The sequence below is a fragment of the Muscardinus avellanarius genome, assembly GCF_963383645.1.
Source record: "Muscardinus avellanarius genome assembly, chromosome: 13".
In the NCBI taxonomy this organism is placed as follows: domain Eukaryota; kingdom Metazoa; phylum Chordata; class Mammalia; order Rodentia; family Gliridae; genus Muscardinus; species Muscardinus avellanarius.
The window spans coordinates 26,731,017-26,758,390 of NC_137799.1; the positions used below are offsets into that span (position 1 = coordinate 26,731,017).

Sequence of the window (27,374 nt, forward strand, 5' to 3'; positions counted from 1 at the left end):
GGCTGGCCTTGAATCTTTCATTCTCCTATCTTAGCCTTCCAAGTAACACCACACCCACCTATACTTTAGGGGTGTGTGTGTGTGTGTGTGTGTGTGTGTGTGTGTGTGTTTTACAGGGGATTATTGAACCTAGGGCAAGCTAACTGCTAACTCGAAACTACACTCCCAGCCCTCTTCTATTTTTGTTTTGCAACTGAGTCTCGCTAGGTTGCTGAGACTATCCCCGAACCTGTGATCCTCCTGTCTCAGCCTCCCAAGTACTAGGATTATAGGTGTGTGCCATCATGCCCAACTGTTATGTTTTGGTATTTTAAAATGGTGACATCTGAGCAGTTTCATATGACTAGATCTACTACATCATAGCTGAATAAATATACTTGTTTTCCTTCAAGAAACAATTACTGTTAGAATATTATCTTAAATTCTTATCCCAGACATCACAAACTAGCTTTAAGAAACAGCCAGGTGTGGTGGTGCACACTTGTCATCCCAGCGCTTGGGAGGCTGAGATAGGAGGATTGCACAGGTTTGAAGGCAGCCTCAGTCACTTAGTGAGGCTCTCAACAACTTAGTGAGACCCTGTTTCCAAATAAAGTATAAAAAATAGGTCTGGGAGTATAGCCTGGAGGTAGAAAAGCCCCTGGGCTCCACCCCAATACCACAGAGAGAGAGAGAGAGAGGGAGAGGGAGAGGGAGAGGGAGAGGGAGAGAGAGAGAGAGAGAGAGAGAGAGAGAGAGAGAGAGAGAGAGAAAACATCCATCATTCATTGTACCTCGACTGTGTACAGGCTCTGGAAGCCTCAAGAGTTAAGACAGGGCGGTAGTGAAAGGAGCATCGCAGATCTCCCTCCTCTCCTCAGCCTCACGCCCTGCTCGGCTCACAGCCCAGGCTGCTCTTTGCTGTGTGCTCTCCTGTCTTGTACACTGTGGTTGTTGTCTTTCCTCACCCAGCATGCATTATGGCGTTAATTGCAAATGATTTGGTCTGGTACTTTCCCAAAGAGAAGAAGCGCAGGATAAAAGGAATCTGCTTTCAGTAGAGGCAGGCTGCTGCAGGAGGACACGCAGTGAATGAGCTAACTGTAGGCGGGGGTCAGAGTCAGTGGGACATAGGGCTTTCCTCCTTGTGTTGGGAGAAATCGGCCTTCACAGGGGCCTTAGAGATGCGGGGCTTGGCAATCTTCTTCGTTTTTTTATTTTTTTTATTTATTTCTTTTGGTGGTTCTAGGGTAGAAGCCAGGGCCTTTTCTACCTCCAGGCTATACTCCCAGACCTATTTTATACTTTTATTTGAAAACAGGGTCTCACTAAGTTGCTGAGAGCCTCACTAAGTAGCTGAGGCTGGCTTCAAACCTGTGCGATCCTCCTGTCTCAGCCTCTCAAGCGCTGGGATGACAAGTGTGCGCCGCCACGCTCGGCCGGCAGTCTTCTTTTTGGCCAACCAAATTACGATTTTTTTCCCCCTCAATCACATGTAATTAATAGACTTAACAAAACTAACGCACTAACCTTCTTGTTTAATATTCTAAAAGTTAAATGTGAATAATAGAAATATATTTTCTAAAAAAGTTTTTAAGTTATGTATGTTATTTGTAGGAGAGAAGTATGGCTACCTATCACTTCCAAAGCCAACGGTAAGTAAAAGACTCTGTGAATATGTGCGTTTCTGTATGTTTCTATTGAGAATTTTAATTATGCTTTTGGTGCCTGTTGCTGCTACAGAGAAAAGGTAGGCTATTAAACGCTGACCGTGCAGAGCTGTGATTCTGGCCAGCCGTCTTTATGTGGCCCATACTCTGAATATTTGTTTGAGGGTTTGAGAAAATGGGCAAAACAATTTGCAATTAATACGCCCTAATTTGAGTTCAGGAGTCATTTTGTTCTCACTATTTTGCATCTAATTTGCAAAGTTAAGTTGGAATCATTTTCTGCAAGCTGAGAACTTTCATATACCTGCACCTAGAGGAAAACATGCTCTATTTGTATAGGAAAGAGATACAGAAGGACAGATTAGCTGGGCACTGATCCTGAGATCCATTTTGGGAAGGAAAATCCCTGTGTTCTGGCTGATAGCATTTTAACATCAGTCATGCCACCCAGGACACATTCTGATAACCTCAGCACTTAATTTCTAGTGCTCATTCTAGAGAAATATACAGCTTTGAATAAAATGCAAGATATAGAAAGCAGGTATTTCTGGGCGTGGTGGCGCACGCTTGTAATCCCTGCCCTTTGGAGGCGGAGACAGGAGGATCGCGCAGGTTCGAAGCCAGCCGCGCTGGCGTAAGAGACCCTGTTTCCAAATAAAAAAGCATAAAATAAGTCTGGGAGTGTAGCCCGGAGGTAAAAGGGTTTCCAGGAACCCCAGTACCACACACACACACACACACACACACACACACACACACACACACAAGAAAGCAGGAATTATATTTAAAACATCAGTTATCAAAAAGGACTATTCTTCTAAAACTATCAAGCATCTGTATAACTCTATTTTGAAGTAGAGGAGTATAATTATGTTTCACCAATTAAAAAGTATGGACAAAAAAATAGAAGATAAACAATAGACTGTGGAAATATATCCTGAAGAAGAAATCATGAGAGTAAATGAGAAAATTAAATATTTGTCATTTATGTCCAACATAAAATTATATCCAGTTCCTCAACCACAAAGAAAGGAGTGTCTGTCTGTCTGTCTGTCTGTCTCTCTCTCTCTCTCTCTCTTTCTTCCTTTCTTTCTTTCTTTCTTTCTTTCTTTCTTTCTTTCTTTCTTTCTTTCTTTCTTTTTTGGTGGTACTGGGGGTGGAACCCAGAGGCTTTCTACCTCCAGGCTATACTCCCAGACCTATTTTATATTTTATTTGGAAACAGGGTCTCACTAAGTTGCTGAGAGCCTCACTAAATAACTGAGGCTGGCTTTGAACCTGTGCGATCCTCCTGTCTCAGCCTCCCAAGCACGGGGATTACAAGCGTGCGCCACCACGCACACCTAGAAAGTAGTATTTCTGATGGCTTACAGTGTGTATGGCGCCATATACCCCCAGCCCTCTTTTATTTATTTTATTTTTATTTTTATTTTTTGTGTTACCAGGCATTGAACCCAGGGACATTCTACCTCTGAGCTACACCCTCAGCCCTATTTTTAACACTTTATTTTGAAAAAGGAACTTACTAAGTTGTGGAGGGACTCACTAAATAGCTGAGGCTGTCTGAAAACCTGCAACCCTCTTTTCTCAGGCTTCCAAGTACTGGTATTACAGGCATATGCCACCATGCCTGATGGCTTAACAATATTCTATTTTTTTTTTTTTTTTTGGTGGTACTGAGGGTGGAACCCAGAGGCTTTCTACCTCCAGGCTATACTCCCAGACCTATTTTATATTTTATTTGGAAACAGGGTCTCACTAAGTTGCTGAGAGCCTCACTAAATAACTGAGGCTGGCTTTGAACCTGTGCGATCCTCCTGTCTCAGCCTCCCAAGCACGGGGATTACAAGCGTGCGCCACCACGCACACCTAGAAAGTAGTATTTCTGATGGCTTACAGTGTGTATGGCGCCATATACCCCCAGCCCTCTTTTATTTATTTTATTTTTATTTTTATTTTTTGTGTTACCAGGCATTGAACCCAGGGACATTCTACCTCTGAGCTACACCCTCAGCCCTATTTTTAACACTTTATTTTGAAAAAGGAACTTACTAAGTTGTGGAGGGACTCACTAAATAGCTGAGGCTGTCTGAAAACCTGCAACCCTCTTTTCTCAGGCTTCCAAGTACTGGTATTACAGGCATATGCCACCATGCCTGATGGCTTAACAATATTCTATTTTTTTTTTTTTTTTTTGGTGGTACTGAGGGTGGAATCCAGAGGCTTTCTACCTCTGGGCTATACTCCCAGACCTATTTTTTTATATTTTATTTGGAAACAGGGTCTCATTAAGTTGCTGAGAGCCTCATTAAGTAGCTGAGGCTGGCTTCGAACCCGTGTGATCCTCCTGTCTCAGCCTCCCAAGTGCGGGGATTACACGCGTGCACCACCACACCCAGCATGGGTTAACAATATTCTATCAGGTCAAACATTTTATGAGAGATAGGCCAATTTTTTATATGTTCATTCATTTAATTGTTAAATACTTTGTGATCACCTGTGGTTTGCCAGCAGTGTGCTAGGCATTGGGATAGTAATGACCAGGTAATAAAAGATAAATTCCACAGATAGGAACTTAAAAAATACTTTGTTTATTGCGGTATTCCTGTTGCCTAGAACTGCCTGACACAAGTTTGACACTCAGAAGGTAATTTGATAATTTCATAAGTCAACAGAAAAGACAGGATAGTTTCTGACAGCCTAGCCCAAATTGTCCAACAGCAGTATAATTCAAGGTACATAACACAATTTAAAAACTTATAGTGGCCCAAAAAGGGAACTTGTAAAATAAATTTCATAGTATATTTGATTTAATCCAGTATATTCCAAATATTATCACTTTGACACATAATCAAAATATAACTATGGGAACCTTTTTTAGTCTTTGTCAGCCTAAGTTGTAAAAAAATCTGGTGTGTATTTTTTACATACAGTACATTTTAACTCAGATTAGCCACATTTCAAGTGTTCAGTAGCTACTTGTGGCTAATGGATACACTACTGGATAGTACAGATTTAAATGCATATGAAAAACGAATAACGGATTGTGAGTATCAGAAAAGAGAACTGGCAATGCAAAATAGAAAAAAGAAAAGAAAAGAAAAGAAAGGCCAGGGTGTGATGGTACATGTCTGTAATCCCAGAGACTGAGTCAGGAGGATTGCAAGTTCAAGGCCAGCCTCAACAATTTAGTGATATCCTCAACAACTTAGCAAGATTCTGCTTCAAAATAAAATAATAATAATAGTAGTAGTAGTAATAATCATAATCATAATAAAATGGCAGTGTATATAGCTCAGAGGTAGAATGCTCTGGATTTAATTCCCAGTACTATTTAGTGAATGAATAAATGAATCTGTGCCTGGAATATAAAAATGACAGTGGGAATAATTGATAGTATAAGGGAAGAACAAATGATAAATCCCTAGATTAAAAAAAACCATATATTTAGCTAGTATTTTTTAAAGAGACTGGCATTTAATACAAAATTTAAAAAACTAGCTGGGCGTGGTGGCGCACGCTTGTAATCCCCGCGCTTGGGAGGCGGAGACAGGAGGATCGTGCTTAAGAGACCCTGTTTCCAAATAAAAACATAAAAATATGTCTGGGAGTGTAGCCCGGAGGGAGAAGGGTTTCCAGGAACCCCAGGACCACACACACACACAAAAAAAAACCAACAACAACAAAAAACAAACCTGAATGTACCTCGTTTAAAAAATCTCAATCATAATGCTACAAAATATTTTTGTGGCCTTTTTGCAAAAGAGTTTCTATGCCTTAAGCTATCCTCAAAACAGTTTGAAAGTATAATTGAAATTTATCTATTTTTGTTATTTTAAGTCAACCCCAAAAGATGGTCATAGTTAATATGCTACTGTGTTGCAAATAAGGTAAGTTGACTTTTTTTTTTTTTTTTTTTTGGTGGTATTGGGGATGGAACCCAAGGGCCCTCTACCTCTGGGCTACACTCCCAGACCTATTTTATATTTTATTTGGAGACAGGGTCTCTTAAGTCAGCTGAGGCTGGCTTCGAACCTGCACGATCCTCCTGTCTCAGCCTTCAAAGTGTGGGGATTACAAGCGTGTGCCACCACACCCGGCTAAGTTGACTGTTTTTTTTAAGTGCTATAACTTAGGGCTACTACAATTTTTTTTGTGTGTATGTGTGGTACTGGGGATTGAAACCAGGGGCATTCTACCTCTGGGCTACACACCTAGCCCTATTTCTTTTTTTAAAATTTTTATTTTTATACAGGGTCTTGCTAAGTTGTGGAGGGCATCACTAAGTAGATGAGACTGGCTCTGAACCTGCAGTCTTCCTGTCTCAGTCTCCCAAGTACTGGGATTACAAGTGTATGTGTGGCCTACCACATTGTTTTTTGAGGATAGAAAATATATGACAGAGTTTTTAATAGGTTAAATGGAGCAAAGATCTTAATTGAACTGAATAGTGGATTTTTTATTTTTAGTACCAAATAATTTCAGAATCATGAATAATTTTCTTAGTTGAGGATATCATAGCTAGTTATATAGCCAGAAAATTATAGCTCTCTTTTTTAGAAAGCAAATTTGGTGTTTGGTGCTATTCATATTTAGAGGCTCAAGGTCTTCATTATTTTATTTTGTTTTATTTTATTTTATTTTTTTTTTTTGTGGTACTGGGGATGGAACCCAGGGGCATTGAGCTATACCCCCAGCCCTATTTTTTATTCTTTATTTTGAAATAACTGAGTTGCAAAGGGCCTCACTCAGTATTAGCTGAGGCTGTTCTCAAACAGTGATCCTCCTGTCTCAGCCTCCCAAGCGCGGGGATTACAAGCCTGCACCACCACTCCCCGCAAAGTCTTCATTTTTATACAACTGAAATTGAGGAATCTGATTGCATCCCAAAATAGTGTCCACTAGATGGCAAGCTTGGTTACATCATTAAGATGGTTTATTTACCTTTTCAGGCAATTCTCTTTGGGCCCTTTTAAACTACTTTAACAATAGTAATTTGGCCAGGCGTAGTGGTACATGCTTGTAAATCCCAGTTCTTGGAAGACTGAGACAGGAGGATCACAGGTTTGTAGCCAGCCTCAGCTGCTTAATGAGACCCTCTGCAATTTAGTGAGACCATGTTTCAAAATAAAGAATAAAAAAATAAGACTGGAGGTATAGCTTGGAAGTAGAATGTCCCTCGGTTCCATCCCCACTTCTACCAAAAAGAAAGAAAGAAAGAAAGAAAGAAAGAAAGAAAGAAAGAAAGAAAGGTAGGTAGGTAGGTTGGTTATTGGTAATGGTAGGGTCTATCCTGGTATTTGTTTTACAACTAAGTAAATACCTATGGACTAGCCTAGTAACCTAAGTGGTATAGATTTCTTTCCTTCTAGGGGAAATATATTCTCAATTCCAAATACCTTATTTTAAAAACTTAAAACTTGTTTCAAAAAACAGGAAACCATTCAACATTGGTTCACACATTAATTCCTAAATTCTAGGTATACTCTCTTTACAACCTGTGATATGGGATTAGCAATTGTGATGGCAGTGAAACTAAGATGTTGACATTTAGCTGTCTATGGGCTATTTATTTATTTATTTGGTACTAGGCATTAAACCCAGGCACATTGTAGCTCTGAGCTATACTCCAGCCCTATATTATTTTTTACTTTAAAACAAGGTCTGACTAAGTTGCTAAGAGCCTCACTAAGTTGCTGAGGCTGGCTTCACACTTACGATCCTCCTGTCTCAGCCTCCCAAGTACTAAGATTACAGATGTGGGCCACCATGCCTGGTTTATGGGCAAATTAGTTAAAGAAATTAAATCCTAGAGCCATAACCATTAGTTAGGAAAGTATAAAAACCTACTTATGGTGATTTATTTTGGGTTAGCAATTGAGCCTTTCCTAAGGATAATTCAAGCATTATAATAATATTATTGCAACAGAGAAGCCAGGCAGGTTTGGGGGGCATTAATACTGGAAGCCAGGAATATTGCAGACATTGTCTCAAAAGGTAGGTTTCCAAAGCCCCTGTGGTAAGAGGAGAACAACCGCTAACACAGAGAACACGGCAGGACTGGACTGGCCTGCTCTCCAAACCAACCTGCCCCAGGTTCCAAACCAACCACTGTTCAAAGTTGGACTCGCCTACTAGTAGAGTATTTGAAGTTTGTTATTCATTTAATTTAAAATGCTTAATAAAATTTCACTCTCTACTGGATATGTTAAAATTATACTTTATTATGAGTATTTTTGCTACACCTTTCATTACTATTGTTTTAAGATAATCTTAATCTTTTTGTTGTCATAGAAGAATAATGCAAACCTGAAATCACTGAAGCCTGATAAGCCCGATGCTGAGGTAAAACCTTTTCTTTGGTGGTGGTCTTACACCTAACCTTCCTCTTGCCTCAGTAATGGCAAAGTTGAGATTAAAATGTGTGTTTGTAGGACCAAGCCAAGGTGGTGAAGCTCGGACTTAAGCTGGGTTTGCTCACCTCTGATGCTGACTGCGAGATTGATAAGTGGGCAGATCAGGAGAACGACATCGTTAAACATGGACGGAACATGTCCAGGATGGCCTACTCTCTTTATTTATTTACTAGGTAATGTGGTTACATTTCAATCTGCTAAAATCAGTTTAATAATACTGTGTATTGTTGGTGTAAAGAAAAAGTGCCATGTTAAATCATTGCTGGGTTAAAGTCAATAGCAAATATGTGGCAAAAAGATTGGAAGAAGTTATGATAACTTAATTCAGTAAATGCAATGAGAAGACGCATCTAAATGGGTCATAGGAGAAACTCTAGATGAAGAAGGAAAAACCATAGATGAGCAAATAAGGCATTCCAACTGAGGGGGCTGGGAGGGCGAAGAGGAAAATTCCATAACATACTAGTTGTACATTCACAAACATATCAAAGTCAATCACTAAACCAAACATGAGAGGGACGGAGGAGGAGGGAGTGGGGCGGGAATTGGGGAAGGGCTAAGTGAGTGATGCGTGCATGTATGCCTCTACCATCTTGTACCCCATTAAGATGTATAACTATGCCGGGCGTGGTGGCGCACGCTTGTAATCCCCGCGCTTGGGAGGCAGAGACAGGAGGATCGCGCAGGTTCGAAGCCAGCCGCGTGCGCTGGCTTAGGAGACCCTGTTTCCAAATAAAAATGTAAAAATAGGTCTGGGAGTGTAGCCCGGAGGTAGAAGGGCTTCCAGGAACCCCAGTACCACAAAAAAAAAAAAAATGTATAACTACAATGCACCAATAAAAAATAAAAAAGACACATATATATGGAAGTGAGATTTGGAAAGTGTTCTTTTAGAGGTTTGTACCCCATTCTTTTCATAATATTGAAATAATTTGCTGGACATAGTGGTGCACACCTGCAATCCCATTACTTGGGAGGTTGAGACCTGAGGACCACAGGTTCGTGGCCAGTCTCAGCACCTTTGTGAGGCCCTCTGCAGCTTAATGAGGTCCTGTTTAAAAAATAAAAAATAAAATATGTTTTGGGGTGTACTCAGATGTAGAATGCCTCTGGGTTTGATCTCTAGTACCACAAAAGAAAGATAGAGATAGAGACAGAGAAAGAGGGAGAGAGAGAGAAGGAACTTTAACTCATATTCTGTCTTGTGCCATCCTACGTATCCGTGTCTCTCTTAGCATCAGTATGTTTAGAGAACATGAGTTTTATATCTTTGTACAACTGATTGATTAGACACAGGTCAATGAAGGGGAGTTATGAGGCCTGTCTCTAATGGGTTGCCAAATCTTCATGAGTCAACACTCAGTAGGGAGAGAATTCCCCTATTTTGGGTACTGGGGATTGAATCCAGATGCATTCTTCCTCCAAGCTATACACCAAGCCCTTTTTATTTTGAAACAGGGTCTTACCAGTTTGCTGAAGCTGGCCTCAAACCTGAAATCCTTCTGTCTCAGCCTCCCAAGTACTGGGATTACAGGTATGTGCCACAGATTCTGGCCACATTTCTCTATTTTTCACATTACCCTTCTACATTTTCTGTTTGATCTATATTTTGAGGCTCTTGATCAAATGCCTTATTTAAGTCAGTGTTGATCACAATCCAAAGTCTTTTGTTACAAATTTATACACACGGTATAGTCATTCTGTTTAGCCCAAACTGATTATCTCCTCAATAATCTGTTGTAGGATTTTCCCAAGAAATGACTTCACACTTTTCATTCATTTTCTGAAATCTATCTCCTCCTCCTCCTCCTCCTCCTCCTCCTCCTCCTCCTCCTCCTCCTCCTCCTCCTTCTTCTTCTTCTTCTTCTTCTTCTTCTTCTTCTTCTTCAGTGGTACGGGGTTCCTGGAAGCCCTTCTACCTCCGGGCTACACTCCCAGACCTATTTTTACATTTTTTATTTGGAAACAGGGTCTCCTAAGCCAGCGCACGTGGCTGGCTTCGAACCTGCGCCTCCTCCTGTCTCCGCCTCCCAAGCGCGGGGATTACAAGCGTGCGCCACCACGCCCGGCTTTTGAAATCTATCTTTTTCATGTGGAAAATTCTTCCAGTCTTCAATACTTCATTATCTTCTAGGTAGTCCTCTTTTCATTCTGGTTTAAAAAAGATTAATAAAGCTGATGTTGGAGGATGTAGTTTATATTCACAGGCAAATAAGTTTTTTTAAAAATGGTATATAGAATTAAAAAAAAAAAAAGGCCAGGATGTATCTAGAAAACACACAGAAGAACACACTTTTCTTAAAAGCAGATTCACTTCCAAGAGAAAAGGGAGAAAACCAACGGGTAGAATACTCAATTTATTTTAGGAAAGTCACCAGAAAGACTGAAAGGATGAGAGGTGTCTGTGAGAGAGAGAGAGAGAGAGGGAGAGGGAGGGAGAGAGAGAGACAGAGACAGAGGAGAGAGACAGAGAGAGAGAGAGAATATGAATATGTTAGGTTTCTGGAGATTTCTTCATTTCAAAGGACAATTAGAAGTGAGGAAAAGCCTTCCATAGCTAAGAGGCTTCAGTTTCCTCTTGATATCGTCTGCCGTTTCTAGGTAGATAGTTCTTTGTTTTATTTTAGTGCTGAGACTTGAACCCAGGGGTGTTCTGCCTCTGAGCTACACCCCAGTCCTTTTTAATTTTTAGTTTGAGACACGGTCTCCTTATTCCTGAGGGTCTTGCTAAGTTGCTGAGGCTGACCTCAGACTTGTGATTCTACTGTCTCAGCCTTCTAAGTACTGGGATTACAGGTGTGTGCCATGACTCCCAGCTAGGAAGATAATTCTTCTGGAGAGAGGAAGAAAAACAACAACAACAACAATAATAAATAGAACTCTTGTGTTTATTATGCACAGTGAATTTTCAGATTGCTGAAATAAAAACCTCAACTTTTGAATCATGGTAATCATTACTGACTAGTATGAAAATCATACTTAAATATGTGTGTGTGTGTGTGTGTGTGTGTGTGTGTGTGTGTGTGTGTGTATTACTTAGGATTGAACCCAGGGGTTCTCTACCTCTAAAGTACATCACTACCTGTTTTTAGTTTTTTACTTTGAGACAGGGTCTCAAAATTGCCCAGGCTGGCCTCAAAGCTGTGATCCTCCTGTTTTAGCCTCCCAAGTACTATAGGCATGTGCCACCACACCTGGTAAAAGAAAGTATATGACTATTAAAATCTGAAGGAATACATTATTTACTTAATGAATATAGTTTGATAGCTGGGCGTGGTGGTGCACGTTTGTAATCCCAGCATTTGAAAGGGAGGCTGAGACAGGAGGATCGCAATTTGCAGAGAGCCTCAGCAACTTAGTGAGGCCCTTTGCAATTCAGTGACATCCTGTTTCAAAATAAAGAATAAAAAATAGGGCTGGGGGTATAGGTCGGATGTAGAATGCTCCTGGGTTTCATCCCCAGTACCCCCCCCCACTAAAGAATAGTTTGATATGTAAAGTCTTCCTAAGGAAAAGTTTCATCAGTAAACTCTCTCTCTCTCTCTCTCTCTCTCTCTCTCTCTCTCTCTCTCTCTCTCTCTCTCTCATTTTTTTCCTTCTGTACTGGGGATTGAATGCAGAGGCAGTATACCTCTGAGCTATACTCCCAGCCGTATTTTATTTTTTATTTGGGAATAGGGTCTAAGTTGGTGAGACTGGCTTTGAACCTGAGATCCTCCTGTCTCAGCCTCCCAAAATACTGGGATTACAGGCGCCAACACATCTGGCAGTAGACTTTCTTTTTAATATAACTTCCTCTTTAATTAGTTATTTCACGATGGTATGGTCAGCATAGAGGATTTGGGTAAAGGACAGAGTGCATCCCATCAGGACTGGGAAGTGTCAGGGGCTGTGATGGGACAGGGCCAACAGATTTCAATAAAGGAAAATGGATTTTTTTGAAATGGAGAAAAACCTTGTTATCATTTAGGCGGGTCATGGTAACGTAATGATCTGTGATAGTCTCTCAGGTTGGTTTTGTTTTCTACGTACACGTTCTCTATACTTGTTTCTTCAGTCGTCATTCCTTCAAAGCCTGTGATTTTCCCACCTCATCTACATACTTATTTCTGTGACTGTTACCCTCACAGTATTGAGCTTTGCAGTTTTCTTGGGCAACTTTACAGCCCTTTCTCATGCTTTTGTGTAAGGTGGTTGTAATAATTTATATAAGTTTTTGATAATTTCTATGTTTAAGATTTTCCAGCCTTATAGTTGGAGAGAATGTCAAACTCACCAGTGCTTTATAGTTTTTTTTAACATGCCTCTTGTTTTATTATTTCAGTTGATCTTGTGAAGAGTTTATCAGAGATGGGAAATTAGCTGTCCACATCTTGAGCTGCTCAGTGGCTCTCGAGTGCTGCTTTTCTGACTTGCACCTCAGTCATTGTGTTCTTGATGCGTCCTATCATTTTCTTTGCTGTTATTTGCTTCTTGTTTCTTAGAGTTAATTTTTCCTGGTAGTTTTGTTTTTCTCTTTTAAAAATACTTTTATTGGTGCATTATAGTGTCACATCACAACGCAGTTCACAGCGATAGTGACATAAATGCACACAGTACTTGGTGAGCTTACCCTGGTTTTGGTAGTTTCTTAACCTGGTATTTCCCATTCTCTTGGAGAAGCTGATAGCCACTAGTAATATTATGAATATTATATACATTAAGAGTTGAAACTTAAATATGTTTTACCAAAGCTGAACAACTGAGTTCCTACCAGAGCTGGAATTAGAATTAGAAGAGAGAATTTTCTGACTTTTGGTTTGATCTCATTTTTATTATATAACAAATGGCTTTTGGTGAAGACATATTATTAGATTTAATATATTTAATGCATGAAGCAAAATGAAAAAAATATTAAAAAGAACAAATAGAACTTGAGTGTAACTTGTCAATTTAAAATTTCTTTACAAAATTGACATATGTGATATTTTTTTGGAAGAAATATTCTACAAAGTAGTAGCCCATTATTAAAATTACTTTAAGAATAAAGTCACAATTTTAGTAGTCTGTTCATATTGTTGTTCAAAATATGGAATCTATTAATACACAAATGTTTTAAGATTGTTATACAACCATTATTCAAGCAGTATCTTTTTTAAACCTAATTAATAACTTATTTTATTTTAGAGGAGAAGGGCCACTGAAAACTTCTCAGGATTTAATTTATCACCTTGAGGTATGTTTTATTATCAATTTATACTACTATTTGATTTCTGGGCTAAAAGTGGAGTATAAGTAGGTTTTCTGAATGATTTATTATATTGTGTGTATGCTTGCATGTATATATACCTGTGTGCTCTACAGAGTGGTAGAAACGTAGAAAGGTAGAGGGCTTTCAGTAAGATTTTTTAGAATTTGCCTGGTTCTCTTATTAGAAAGAAGCTTAAATATTGCAGGGATACAGTAGAATAGGCGTTGTTGGTAGTCAGTTAAATGCATTAGCAAGTTCTAGGTTTGCCTAAGTAGATGAAAATAAATCTGTAAGAAGATCCAAATCCCTTATACCTTCCAGAGTTGTAGAAAGGTTTTAGCCTCTTCATTCTCGATGAATGAATGATGTTAATTAAATGAGATAAAATATACAAAAGCTTCTGTCCGCTGAGCATGGTGGCTTGCATCTGTAATTCCAGTACTTGGGAGCCTGAGACAGGAGAATCAGAGGTTTGAGCATGCAGCAACTTAGCATGGCCCTCTGCAACTTAGTGAGACTTCCTTGCTTTCTTTCACTTTCTTCCTTCTCTCCTCCCCTCCCCTCCCCTCTCCTCCCCTCCCCTCTCCTCCCCTCCCCTCCCCTCTTCTCTCTCCTCTCCTCTCCCCTTTCCACTCCTCTCCTCTCCTCTCCTCTCTCCTCTCCTCTCCCCTCCCCTCCCCTCCCCTCCCCTTCCTCTCCCTCTCCCTCTCTCCACCTCCCTCCCTCCCTCTCCCCCTCTCCCTCTCTCCCTTTCTCCCTCTTGCTCTGCAGTAGTGAGGATAAAACCCAGGGGCATTCTACCTCCAAACTACAGCCCTAGCCCTATTTTTTGTTCTTTATTTTGAAACAGGGTCTAATTAAGTAGCTGAGGCTGGTCATGGACCTGTGATCCTCCTGTCTCAGCCTCCCAAGTACTGAGATTATAGGTGCAAACCACCACACCCAGCTTTTGACCACATTTCAAAATAAAAAAATAAGATAGCATTGGTGGTGTAGCTCAGAGGTAGAATGCCCCTGTGTTCAATCCCCAGTATCCCCAAAAAAACAAAACAAGCTTCTGATGTAGCTGAAGGCCTCTGGCAGGTAGTCAGTACATAATAGTTTTCTTCCATATTCATGATGATTTAGGGAATTTAGGGAGAGGCAGATATGTGGGCACCACTCTTTTGCTGTGTGTGTCTTAATGGAATTTCATCTAGGCTCATCGCCAATCCTCCCTCTAGTTAGAAGTTTTAGATTGGCAACTTGGTTGCAAAACTCCTTTTTTATTTTCTTCCTTTTCCTTTTATTTGAGCTGGGGTCCTAATATGTTGCCCAGGCTGGTCCTGAACTCCTGGACACACTGATTCTCCCACCTCAGACTGCCAAGGAGCTGGGACTACAGGTGCTATAGGCAGTTGGATGGAAGTGGCAAAGTTCTAACTTTTTTGAAATCATTCTCCAGGATTCATCACCTTTTTATCATTGGGGAGTCTATGAGTTGAGCTCAGGATCCCTTCAGAAACCCAAACATCGTTTGTGAGGCTGAGTGTTACATGTCTGTGTGACCCTCCAGAATAACTGGAAATCTCGTTATAGAGGCACCTCTACAGGGACTGATTTTGTGTCAGGTCTGAGGAAATTGAATACAGCGAAATCCTTGTGCTTTCCTGGGTACAACAAAATTTTTAGAAATTCTTTTTTTTTTTTTTTAGAGGATTACTGGGGATTGAACCCAAGAGCATTCTACTACCTAGCTATATCCCCATTACTTTTTATTTTTATTTTTTATTTTGAAACAACATCTAAGCTGCTGAGACTGGCCTTGAGCCTGTGATTTTCCTGTCTCAGCCTCTCAGGCATTAGGATTGCAGAAATGAGCCACCAATGCCTGGCTAACTTTAGGAATTCTATGACAGGTTTTTTTTTTTTTTAATGTCTAGGCTGTATTTTTAAAACTAAAGCCAGGCATAGTGGTGCACGATTGTAATTCCAGCATTTGGGAGGTTGAGATAGGAGGAATGTGGTTCATGGAAAGCCTCAGCTACTGAGTGAGGCCCTTTGCAACTCAGCGAGACCCTGTTTCAAAATGAAGAGTAAAAATTAGGACTGGGGTGTCGCTTGGAGGTAGGATGCCCTGTATTCCATCCCTAGTACTGCAAAACAAAACAAAACTATATAAAATAATTAGTGAGTATATTTCTTATCAACTATCCATTACATTAATCTAAAATGGTGATATTCTCCCTTTCTACCAGGTTTTTGCCACAGAGGGCTTAAAGCTTACTTCAAGTGTACAAGCCTTTTCAAAACAGGTAACACATGTCCACCTGCCTGCTGCTGGTAATGATGTCATATATACCCACTTTGGGAGTAGATTATTAAGATCTAATGTATTTATGGTATAAAATATCAAGTTTTAGCTGGGCATGGTGGCTCATGCTTGTAATAGCAGTACTTGGGAGGCTGAGACTGGAGGATCTGGGTCTGCAGCCAGCCTCAGCTACTTAGTGGGGCCCTCCACAACTTAGTGAGACCCTGTTTCAAAATAAAGAATAAAAAAAACTGGGCTGGGGGTATAACTCAGGCAGAATGCCCCTGGATTCAGTCCCCAGCAAAACACACACACACACACACACACACACACACACACACACACACACACACACACCCCACCACCACCAACAACAACAACAAAAAAGTGGTTTTGTTGAGGTTGTTATAACTTCCTAAATTACATTTCAGCTGAAAGATGATGACAAACTTATGCTTCTTCTGGAAATAAACAAGCTAATTCCTCTATGCCACCAGCTGCAGACAATAACTAAATCATCACTGCAGAATAAAGTGTTACTAAAGGTAAAAGGGGATTACCCAGGTAGACACTTGAGAGCCCTGTAGATCTCTGTATTTACTAAGTTAACTTCAGCCTCTTTCTTGGAATAAAGTGTTAGTATTCATAGAATGGTAATGTATTTCCATTTTGCATGCCTTGATTGAGTCATACATTATCTGTTATAACTGACTGACCCCAGAACAGCAGGTTAATCAAATAAATTAGCATTTTGAATATAGATTAATTCCACAGTCCTGAGCAGCGGCTACCCTTAAGTCTTCATCTAAGGCACAGATGTCGAGGCTTCTCTAATTCATCTGAGGAAATGTGGTCTTCTGCCCACAAAACAGAATGCCAGGAATTGCAAAGTCAGGGCTTCCGCCACTGCGCGGAGCTGTTTGGGAAGCTCATCAGCCTGAAGTAGACGAGTTACTTTTCCACCTGTTCTCCCTGGGGTCAGAAAATAGGCACGAGACGTGGGCAGTGACCACTGACTCTGGGGCCCCGAGTCAGCTCATGCTCACTAATCTATACCTTTCAAGACGTTAGATTTCCATGATGGAGAAATCTCACCATTTTAAAAGTAGATGCATGATAAAGTTCTTAGAAATGCCACTTCTAGAATATGATTTGCACACTTTCTATCACTGCAGGTGGACCAGTGTATTACAAAGGCTAGATCCATGATGGCTCTCTTGGTCCGACTTCTCTCTCTGTGCTATAATCTGCTGGAGAAGGTAAGACCCTTTTTCTATCTTAAATTCACTCCATTAGCTTAAACAAAATGCAAAAGAAAATAACACTAACTTTTGCAACTTTTGTTTTCGATTAAAACAGAAACTAATTGTCTTAACTCTTTCCAGCTTCAGATGGAAAATAACAGATGGGTCTCAGTTACAAATAAAGACACGGCAGTGGACTGTAAAAGCTGAGAAGCTTTTGGGGCCGGATCTCTGGAACATCGTGTGACAAAGCTGTCAGTTAAAAACAGCATAATTATTCTTTATATTTTCAGAAATTCAAGAGTTTTATAAAAACAACAGTAATAAAATCTTGCTTTATTTTCTGATCTTCAAATTGTGAAGCTGACAGCTAATAAATGCTACTGTAACTGCTAGAATTCTAATTGCAGTGCGATTTTAAAATGGACATTGCGCTAATTTTTTTTTTTAAAGTTGAACCAAATATCTCAACGGTCTTAGTAACAGCTGAACCCAAAGAAACTATTTTGAGCACGTCATCACCTTGGCATTTTATACCTTAACTGTTTTATTTTAACTTATCATCCTGAACAGTAAGTTCAGGAGAAATTATGCAGTCATCGGGGTGACCCAGTTTTCCTTAGATCTGCAGACTGGTCTTCATTTCCTCTTTTCAAGTATGACCAGGGCCACTCACATGCCTCGCCACCACCAGCCAAGCTAGTAAGTAGCACTGTTGTTTTCTAGCAGGTGTTTCCCATAGTAAGGGTTGTATGTTACACTGTGTTTCCCTTCCCTACTCTCAAGTCAGGGTAATAGAGCTCGCTCCACAGAACCTGGGGCAACTCCTGTTGAAAAAAATTTTGTTTTGTTTTTGCTGGGGATCAGACCCAGGGCTTCACACATGCTAGGCAAACCCTCTCACTGTGCTGCACTCCCAGCCCGAGGAGTTCTCTTGGTTCTAGTTCTTTTTTTTTTTTTTTTTTTTTGCGGGTCTGGGGATGGAACCCAGGGGCATTTGACCTCCGAGCTACACCCCCTGCCCTATTTTTTATTCTTTATTTTGAAACTGGGTCTCACTGAGTTGCAGGGGGCCTAAGTAGCTGAGGCTGTCCACGAACCACAATCCTCTGGTCTCGGGCTCCTGAATGCTGGGATTACAAGTGTGCGCCACCACGCCCAGCTGTGGTTCTAGTTCTAGCATAGCTGGTCAATGTGCCCTACCACACATGGCACACAGGGCACATTACATTACTAGGCTTCTTACTGGCTTAAAAAAGTTTTGAATTACCCTTCTCAGTATTGATTGATGGAATGGCAGATTAAAAGCAAAAACAAACCGGAACCAACTAGGTGTTTAAATTCTGAATAATTGTACATTTATACCTGTGGCATTGAATGTTCATCATACAACCAATAAACACCTTTCTCTAGTGTTTTTAATTTTAGGGTCTAAAGTTTTTCTTGCTTTTGTGGGATGGGTTTTTGGTTGAAGGATCTGGTTTATACTTTCTCCTTATGTGGTTAACTTTGTTTTGGAATTGTATCATAGTTCCTGTATCCCAGCACTTTGAAGTAGTCCTATCATCAGTCGACCTATGGCAGTAGACATGTAGTAAGCTGGTCTGATGACCTGTATCGGGATCAGCTGACAGTGTTCACAAAGGATCCTGAAGGACCATGATTCCCAATTAGCTAGTCAGTATTTTTTCTTTTGTGGTACTGGGGATTGAACCCAGAGCCATTCTACCTCTGAGCTATATCCCCAGCCCTATTTTTTATTCTTTATCTTGAAACAGGGTCTCACTGAGTTTCAAAGGGCCTAAGTAGCCGAGGCTGTCTTCAAAACCGCAATCCTCCTGTCTCAGCCTCCCAAATGCTGGGATTACAAGCACGCACCACTATGCCCAACTCTTATTTTACTTGCTTTGAAACAGGATCTCAAGTTGCAGACTGCCTCACTACGTTGCTGAGGCTGGCCACAAACCTGTCATCCTCCTGTTTGAGCTTCCCAAGTACTGAGACAACTGTGTGTCACCACTCCCAGCCTACATAGTATTTTACTGAATAAAACATTTACTGTAGTCTTAAGGGAGAAAATGGGATGCACTCAGATCGGTTAATCAACTTTATTATATACTACTTTATAGAGTTCATATCTCCAAGCATGAATTTTGTGTAAAACCAAAATATTATTTTAAAATACAATGAAATTGTGGGAGAATATGTTATTATATAAAATAGCTACATCATAGGTGTACTTTATTTTGTGGTTCTGGGATTGAACCCAGGAGCATTCTGCCTCTGAGCTACACTCTTATCACTGTCGTATGAAGTCTTGAAGAATCACTGTAGTCTGGCTGACGCCTCCACTCTCAGCCCAGCACCATCACTGTAGGTGTTTCTCGAGGTACTAACCCATCCCAGGTAGTGGGTGTATTTAAAGGACAATCATGTTGCCACTCAGGTTAAAACGATTTTTTGGTGTGAATTAAAAATAATTTTTTCATTTACAAGAATCCTTACATACCTGAGAATGTTCTCTAAAGCAAAGCACAAGAAGGGTATATAAGGAATAGCATGACTTCAGCAGCATAAGATAGAGAACGTGAGGATTTTACACAGCAAGCAATTTCTTCTCTGTAAAACTGTTTTATTTAAAACTGGGACATTTCAATTTATGTGTTGCAGCCCTTAAGAAAAAAATAATACTTAAAATCCTGAAATTCAATGTAAATTAACTGTCTTTTTTTTTTTTTTTTTTTGGTGGTGCTGGATTAAACCCATGGCCTCACTCATGCTAGGCGGTCTCCCCAGCCCAAGTGTCTCATCTTAAATGATAAAATCATGTGTCTTTTCCCTAGTTTATTTTGCAGGTCTGGGGATGGAACCCAGGGGCATTCAACCTCCGAGCTACACCCCCAGCCCTATTTTTTATTCTTTATTTTGAAACCAGGTCTCACTGAGTTGCAGAGGGCCTAAGTAGCTGAAGCTGTCTGCGAACCGCGATCCTCTAGTCTCAGGCTCCCGAATGCTGGGATTACAAGCGTGCGCCACCACGCCCGGTTATTCCCTAGTTTAAATGATAGGAAACCATCTCTCCTGCTCAAAGGCATCTGTGCCTTTGAATAACTTGTTCATCATGATTTTAGAAGTAACTAAACATAACTGTGACTAAAACACGTGAGACTGAGTGACTACAACATGGGTCTTGGAACCTGCTTAACACTGCATTGTATTTCTTCCATTTGCTTGGAAAGCCCTTTGTATTTTTCAGCCTTTCTGTGTCTCTCTAAGAAATCAGTTATAGTTCTACTTTGTTTTAAAGGGAAAGGCCATTTCATCTGCAATATGGAGCTAAGAAGATACACGTGTCACTCCTGCTTCTTCCCTGTTACCCAGAGAGCAGCTGAGGCAGAAGGGACTCGACCTTTTGGTGGTGTCACGCTGAAGGCCAGTTAGCAGCCTTTCTACTGAACTTATAGAGAGCTGAGGAAAACCAATACGCATGTCATAACATGTAAACAGAAGTATGTCAACTATAATATTTACTTCTGGATAATAGGCATAATAGGTAAATCATTTTTACTTCTTAAAACTTTTCTGTTTTCCAAATTTTCCTTAAAGAGTTTTGTTTTTAATCAGAAAAACATTTTCTGAGGCCAGGTGTGGTGGCACACACCTATAATTCTAGCATTTGGGAGGCTGAGACAGGATGATTCCATGTTCAAAGCCTGATGGCTGGGTGGTCAGTACGCTTCACATTTATGCTGCTTCTCCTCTGGTGCACTGATGCTTGGGCCCACGTACGAGCCCACCGGGCTCCATCATGAGCCTCAGGATGTAGCTGCTGCGGTGTTGATGCGCTTCCCCACGACTTCTTCGTATTGTCTTTGTGTCAGCAGCCCTTCTGTTATGCTTTTGCTTTCTTCAAACTTGGGTAACACAACTGCAATGTAGCCTTCAGTAGATGGCTGGAAAAAACCAGAATTCTTAGTACTGTCAATGATTTCTTAAAAGTTTGAAAAAAGGTACATACGTGGGATCATAACGTTTTCCCTCTCGTTTACCTTTTCTTGAAGAAGAGATGGTTTATTAAGAATGTTTTCATTCACTTCCATTAACCGTCCTCTAACACAGCTATTTAAAAAAGAGTTGTTTTTAGGGAAAAAATCTTACAGTAATTTTTCTTAAGAGAACAGAGGCCTTTGAGGTTAAGACACCATTCTCCCAAATGGTGGCTAAAAAGTTACTCACCTCGATACAGTGTACTCCTCTCCATCTGAGCAGTAAATTTTACACAGAGGTGCTAGTTCTGTTAGGAACTGTGCCCCCTGGACAATGAGAAGGGAAAATAATTAATTGTTTTACATCTCTACTATCCTTTGCAGGACAGCTCTGTGTTAAAACAGGATCTATTTCTGAAACTGGTGTTAGAAATAAAGATGACTTAAATACATAAACACCATTTATATAAATGCTTATTATATGTCATGTACCATTCTATGATCTAGGGAAAACAATTTAAGATATATGTGGTGATGGATGATTTAGTTACAACTATTTTCTCAAGTATAAAGGTGGGTATAATGATTTCAAAATGAGCTGGGTGTGGTGGTGTATGTCTATAATTCTGGTACTTTGGAGGCTGAGACAGGAGGACAGGTTCACAGCCCACCTTAGCAACTTAGACCTTGTTTCAAAACTAAAAAATAGAGCTGGGTGTGGTAGCCCATGCTTGTAATCTCAGTATTAGTGAAGCTGAGACAGGATTGCAGGTTTGAGACCAGCCTTGGCTAACTTAACGAAACTCTGTTTTACTATAAAGGAAAATATAATCAGGCTGGGGGGTGTAGCTCAGAGGTAGAATGCCCCTCCATTCAATCCCCAGTAAAACACACACACATGCACGCACGCACACACGCAGAATTGTTTTCAGGGAAAAAATTTTACAGTAATTTTTCTTAAAAGAACAGAAGTTAGACGCCATTCATCATTCTCCCAAATGATGGCTAAAAAGTTACACACACACATTCACTACAAAGTGCAGGAAAATCTACCAACAAGTAATATTATAAAATTCAACAGGGTATCACAGCAATACTACAGAAGTTTTTTTTTTTTTTTTTTTATTAAGGTTCCTACTTTTATCAGGGCAAATCAGTAAGAATTTTTGAAGAAGTTCTTTTTTTTTTTTTTTTTTTCAGTACTGGGGATGGAACCCAGGGGCATTTTACCTCCAAGCTATACCCCTAGTCCTATTTTTTAATGTTTATTTTGAAATCGGGTCTCACTGAATTGCAAAGGGTCTCACTAAGTAGCTGAGGCTGTCCTCGAACAGGGATCCTCCTGTCTCAGTCTCCCAAATGCTGGGATTACAAGCGAGCGCCACCACACTTGGCTGAAGAAGTTATATTTTTTGATTTAAAAAATAAAAATAAAAACATGCCTATCGAGGAAAAACTGGAGTACAGAAAAGTTCTAAGTAGCAAAATAAAAGTGATTTTTCCACTATCCTGTAACCCATCAGTCAATATCATGTTTTGATGGCACATGGTTACTGTTTCACGTACTCCACTAAGTGAATGCTGCAGGAGGTTTTGACAAATTATCTACAAGGCGGCCCCTGGGAGCCAGTGCAGGTGTGTCTCAGGTGTTGCTCTCCTTTTCCCAGGAGGTTTTCTTATAGTGAATATAGCTTAGTATGAACTCAGTGAACAAAGGACCTCAGTCATCCACAGAAACTTCCTTAACACAGTCGGTTTGTCAGGATACTTTACTATGTAACTAAATTGTCCATGAATTGTCCCTATTTTTAAGAACATGTGCATCTTGCCTAGAGTTGTAGAGATAACATTTTATAAAACTGAGCATTGTGAAGAGGTGGAGGATGTGGGTAAATATGTAGTAGATTGACCATGTTTTGGTAATATAAAAATGGTAAGGGCCAAATACCATAATGCTTTCTCAGACTGCTGTTTTTTCCTATTCTTTCATGACTTTTTTCCTTTTATTTGTGAAAATGTTTAGAAAAGAATAGTCAATCATCAGCTGAGCGTGTTGGTGCACACCTATAATTCTAGTACTTGAGAGGCTGAGACAGGAGGGTCACAGGCTTGAGGATAGCCTCGGCAAAGAGTGAGACACTCATGATACTACTAAGACCCTGTTTCAAAATAAAAATAAAAGTAAAACAGTGCTGAGGGTGTAGGTCAGAGGAAGAATGCACCTGGATTCAATCCCTAGTACCCCCTCACACACACAATAGTTGATCATCTAAATTTTATGGAACTTGAGATACTGGTTTAATAAAACCAGAGGAAGGCAGGCATGGTGGCACATGCTTGTAATTCCAGTACTCAGGAGGCTGAGACAGGAGGATCACAGGTTTGCAGCCAGCTTCAGCTACTTAGTGAGACCCTGTTTTAAAATACGAGAATAAAAAATAGGGCTAGGGATGTAGCTTGGAGGTAGAATGCCCCTGGGTTCAATCCCTAGTACAACAACAACAAAAAGAAAAAAAATTCTTAAATTTCGTTGGGGTTAAAGTATAGTTAAAACCAGCACCTAGAGCTGCCAGAGAAATGTGCTGAGCATACATAACTGGATTCTAAGGCTAACTGGATCTATCATATCAATCTAGAAGATTTTTGGTAAATAATCACAGAATTACAGGAACGTACCCGCTTAAATTTCCCAGAGACCTTGTTCTCAAGTCTGCTACAGTTGGTACTGATCTGATAGGAAATATTTTTAATTGCTTTTCCACTTTGAAGAACTGGATGAGATTCTGCCAATGTGATGACACATATTCTACAAGGAGAGAAAAAAATTGATCCTGTGTTTTTTCATGGTGCCATTCTTTTTCCTGTAATGGTATTCCTATTAGCGCAAGACTATCTGAACTAACATTTGTTTAGTCAAATTATCATTTTCCCTTTTCCCCTTGGCTACTACTGATGCCTAACTATAGCATGGGGAATACAGTAATAGGAGAAAAGGGGATTGAACTGTCCAGGAAAGAGAAGAGTACCAGAGGTCTCTGCATAGCACTGGGTGGAGGGGAGGAAAGCAAGGCATGCCTGTGTATACAAGAGACTATCTATGCCTCCACTAGAGCCATCTCCACTCGCTTTGGTAGCTCCATGGTTAGGAAGAGGCCCGCTACTTTAGGGAGTAGATGACTGAGGATGTGGTCTTCCATGTGAACATTTGGGCAATCAAGATTCTCTGTTCAAGCTGGGTGTATAATCCCCATACTTGGGAAGCTGAGATAGGAGGATCAGTAGGTACAAGGACAGTGTAAACAACTTAGTGAGACCCTGTTTCAAAAAATAGGTCTGAGGATGTGGCTTAGAGCTAGAATCTCCCTGGGTTCAATCCCCAGTACCCACCCCCACACAAAAAAGACTCTTTGTTCAGAATGATTAGGCACTGGTAGACCCATTCCTGCCAAGCTGTTAATAATATTATTTCAACATAGTGGTAGATAACTTAGTGACTGTTCATTTAATCAACTATGATTTAATCCAAAACCATACCAGACTAAATACCAGAAAAAAAAAAAAGATTTTGATAATTTACAATGCCTGCTTAGCTTACCGGTTAGAGTGTTGTAGTATACAGTGGTCTTCACAGGGTTTTCCTTTCACATCTAGAAGAAAAATAAATAAATCTGTTGGCTGTTGAATGAATTTTTACTACCATTAAGTGATACTTTCTTTGGTTCACAGAGGTAATCATAAACATCAGATTCATGCTGATCACTAGTTGTGCCGGTATTGGAAAATTGCTCTGGTATTAGTTTACAAAATGTAAAAAGCAGTCAGATCCTGGGTGCTTTGCAGGCACTCAGGCAGGGAGGGGCGGCAGCTGTTACAATGCAAAGTCCCCCCCCCCTCTCTGCCCTGTGTTCTAATGATTAACCTATCGTAAAGATGTAAAGAAAATTAAGGCCTTTAGCCTTAAAAGCCTTAGAGACAATTGAAGCCTTTAGCCCTAAAAATAAGTAGAGGCCATCAGTGCCTCTGTTTACCTTTTCTCCTTTGTGACCTTGCCTGGGTATAGGAAAGGTAAACTCTGTGCTGCTTCAAAGTACCCAGAGTTGATGAGCAACCAATACTGCCCAATACAATAAAGGTGGAAACCAGGTAGATTATTGACCTGGGCACTTAGTAAGTACACTGTCCAGAGGCAAAGAGGCACCACCCGGCTAAGAAGTTACTAGCCTATTGCCTTGGTAACGCTGATAGGAAGATACCAATACAAAATCTCTTTAAAGGCTGGGATTCCAAGGGGGAGTCAGAGTTCCAGAGTTCCATTTTCAGGCTCTCCAAGCTTGCGTGCCAGTATGCTGCTTTTTCCTTTTCTTCCTTTCTCTAGTTCCTACTGATTTTGTAATAAAGGCTTGTTAAAGCTGCACCAAGCTGCCTATTAGTTTTAATTTTCCTGTTCAACAAACTTCAGTTGAATAAGGAAAAGAGCCCACAGCACCATTTACAATCATAAACAACTAGTATTTCTCCATTTCTCTCTGTCTCTCTGTCTCTGTCTCTGTCTCTGTCTCTGTCTCTCTCTCTCTCTCACACACACACACACACACACACACACACACACAAACACACACAGACATAAAATCTTCCTATAAAGTATTCAAATGGATCTGACCTAGACAGAATCATTCATTCAGTGTTCAGGTGATTACTCCTTACTCCATTTTGCTTTCTCCTCACTTTAAAATGAGTACCCATTCTATTAGAAGAAAAAAAAAATGTGACTGACACTGCATATAGTAGCATATCTTTTATTGGTCGTTTCCAGGCCTGTCCTGATGTTAGCAACGAGTCTCACGTTCTGGGAAACTCCTCAGTACTGAGTGAACCAGGGCAGTTAGTTATCCTAAAGTTGGTGAAGAGAAAATATGCTATTTTAAAAAAAAGACTACACTCATTATCCTTGAATAAATGAAATGCAGAAAGTAGGGGGTTAGAGTCACCAGTAATGTTTCTGCCACAAAAGAGGAGACACAAAACAGTACAACAGGAGAGCTACTTCTGTATGTCAAATGAACGACACAAGGTGCTACTGCTAGTGTAAAATTTAGACTGCTTTCTAAGTGTCTCTATTTTAGCGCATCCTCTTCTCTCCAGTTCTATGGCTCTTCCTGAAAATTTTAAGTTACCAGCCACTTCCTATAGGATTGAGCCCCTCCAATCCCTCCAGGCACTCCTGTAATATTGCATTCCAGCTCCCGCCTAACTGGGGGGCTGAGATAGACCCCAAAAGCAGCCCCGGGAGCTCGCCAACCCCAGGAAGCGCCGCGCTGTGTTCCTGGCCCCGACAGCTTCCCGAACGCCGCCCCCTCGGCCCTCAGGGGACACAGGTCTGGCTCCTACGTGGGGAGGAAGCGCCTGGGGGAGCAGCGTGGCTGGTGTCTGCTGCAGTACTCCCCGCAGCATCAGGACAACGCGGGCAAGCAGAGATCGCCCTCATCCCGCTCTTACCCGCTTTGTACCAGCGTGTGAAGTAACGATCCACGAGAGAAGGGACCGCGGGCTCTGCGGCTGGGGGCTCGGTAGCCATGGCGACCCCGGGCGCCGCTACTCCCCACCCTACGGAACCCAAAGGCTGCCTCCCTGCAGGGTCCGGGCCGGCGAGGGGAGGGGAGATGTCTTCCGGCACGTGGCCGGCGTTGTGCGCATGCGCGCTGCTCCCCAGCCCTCTAGCTCCGCCCACGATCGCCAATTACCGCGCTAGAGCTCCGACCCCAAATTGGGGATCGAGTACTACAAAGTGTGGAGAAGGACAAGGGAACCGGAGGCGGTAGCCAGTGCCGCTCTTTTACCTCTATCAGGTCGGGGCTACAGAGAAGGAGAGTGAGGGAGAAAGCGTCCCCGCTAGGCCACGCCCCCACGCCGCGTGACGTCACGCCCGCGCCGCCTCGCTGCTGGCTAGTCCTTCTGCGGCGCTTCAGTCTCTGTGCGCGGGGTCTGGGAGCTCTGTTCCCAAAGGCGGAGAGCTCGGAGCGAGAGAGAGCGATCCTCCAAAGGAGGCTCGTGCACCCGGGCGGGCTCCCGAGGCCGACTGCGCGTGGCCGGGCGGCGAGGACGACGCATCGCCTCTGCGCAGCGCAGGTGAGCGTCGGTACCCGGGGCTGGGGCGCGGGATCGGCCCTCTCCGCCCAGCGGTGTACGGGGGCTGGGGGCGGGCACCGCTTCTTCCCTCGAGCCTTAAATTCCTTCTGCAGACATGTCACCCGCGGCCCTTCGGGCAGAACGTGCTGCTGCTCCAGCGGCGCTTAACCCATGGATTCCCTTGCAGGAGGTAGATAACACCGCCCTAAGCGAATCCCTTAGCTCACCTTGGAAGGCGGTGGTTACCGGAGGTTCCGGTGCTTCGCTGTAGGTTCCTTCTCCCGTTCGCGACTTTTTCGCGGAGGTAGTGTCTTCTGTGCTTCACCCTCCAGCGTGGCATATTATGTGGCTTTCTCCGCCGCTAAGCTGTGATGGCAGTGACTGTGTAATATCTGCCTTCAGATCCTAGCACGTGGAAAATTTTGATGTC

The 27,374-nt window shown here is 41.5% G+C and overlaps 2 protein-coding genes across 2 annotated transcripts in view; one reads left to right on the plus strand and one right to left on the minus strand.

Moving 5' to 3' along the window:
- CTNNAL1 (catenin alpha like 1) overlaps window positions 1-17,042 on the plus strand; it is a gene marked incomplete at both ends in the record, with an annotated part of 73,866 nt that extends 56,824 nt beyond the window's left edge. The window contains 8 exons of the mRNA XM_080708917.1: window positions 1,597-1,634; window positions 7,944-7,994; window positions 8,084-8,238; window positions 13,232-13,280; window positions 15,533-15,589; window positions 16,020-16,133; window positions 16,764-16,847; window positions 16,974-17,042. Of these exons, the coding sequence (XP_080565043.1) occupies window positions 1,597-1,634; window positions 7,944-7,994; window positions 8,084-8,238; window positions 13,232-13,280; window positions 15,533-15,589; window positions 16,020-16,133; window positions 16,764-16,847; window positions 16,974-17,042 (617 nt within the window). The remainder of the gene's footprint in view (window positions 1-1,596; window positions 1,635-7,943; window positions 7,995-8,083; window positions 8,239-13,231; window positions 13,281-15,532; window positions 15,590-16,019; window positions 16,134-16,763; window positions 16,848-16,973) is intronic.
- Window positions 17,043-20,647: 3,605 nt separating this feature from the next.
- Window positions 20,648-26,405, minus strand: ABITRAM (actin binding transcription modulator; the record flags this gene model as incomplete). Its single annotated transcript, XM_080708345.1, has 6 exons — window positions 26,315-26,405; window positions 24,414-24,465; window positions 23,495-23,624; window positions 21,069-21,145; window positions 20,882-20,951; window positions 20,648-20,785 (listed from the first exon to the last, which is right to left on the minus strand). Exons 1-6 carry the CDS (start codon window positions 26,391-26,393, stop codon window positions 20,648-20,650), a joined length of 546 nt encoding a protein of 181 aa, XP_080564471.1. The 5' UTR covers window positions 26,394-26,405.
- Between the last annotated feature and the right edge of the window lie 969 nt (window positions 26,406-27,374).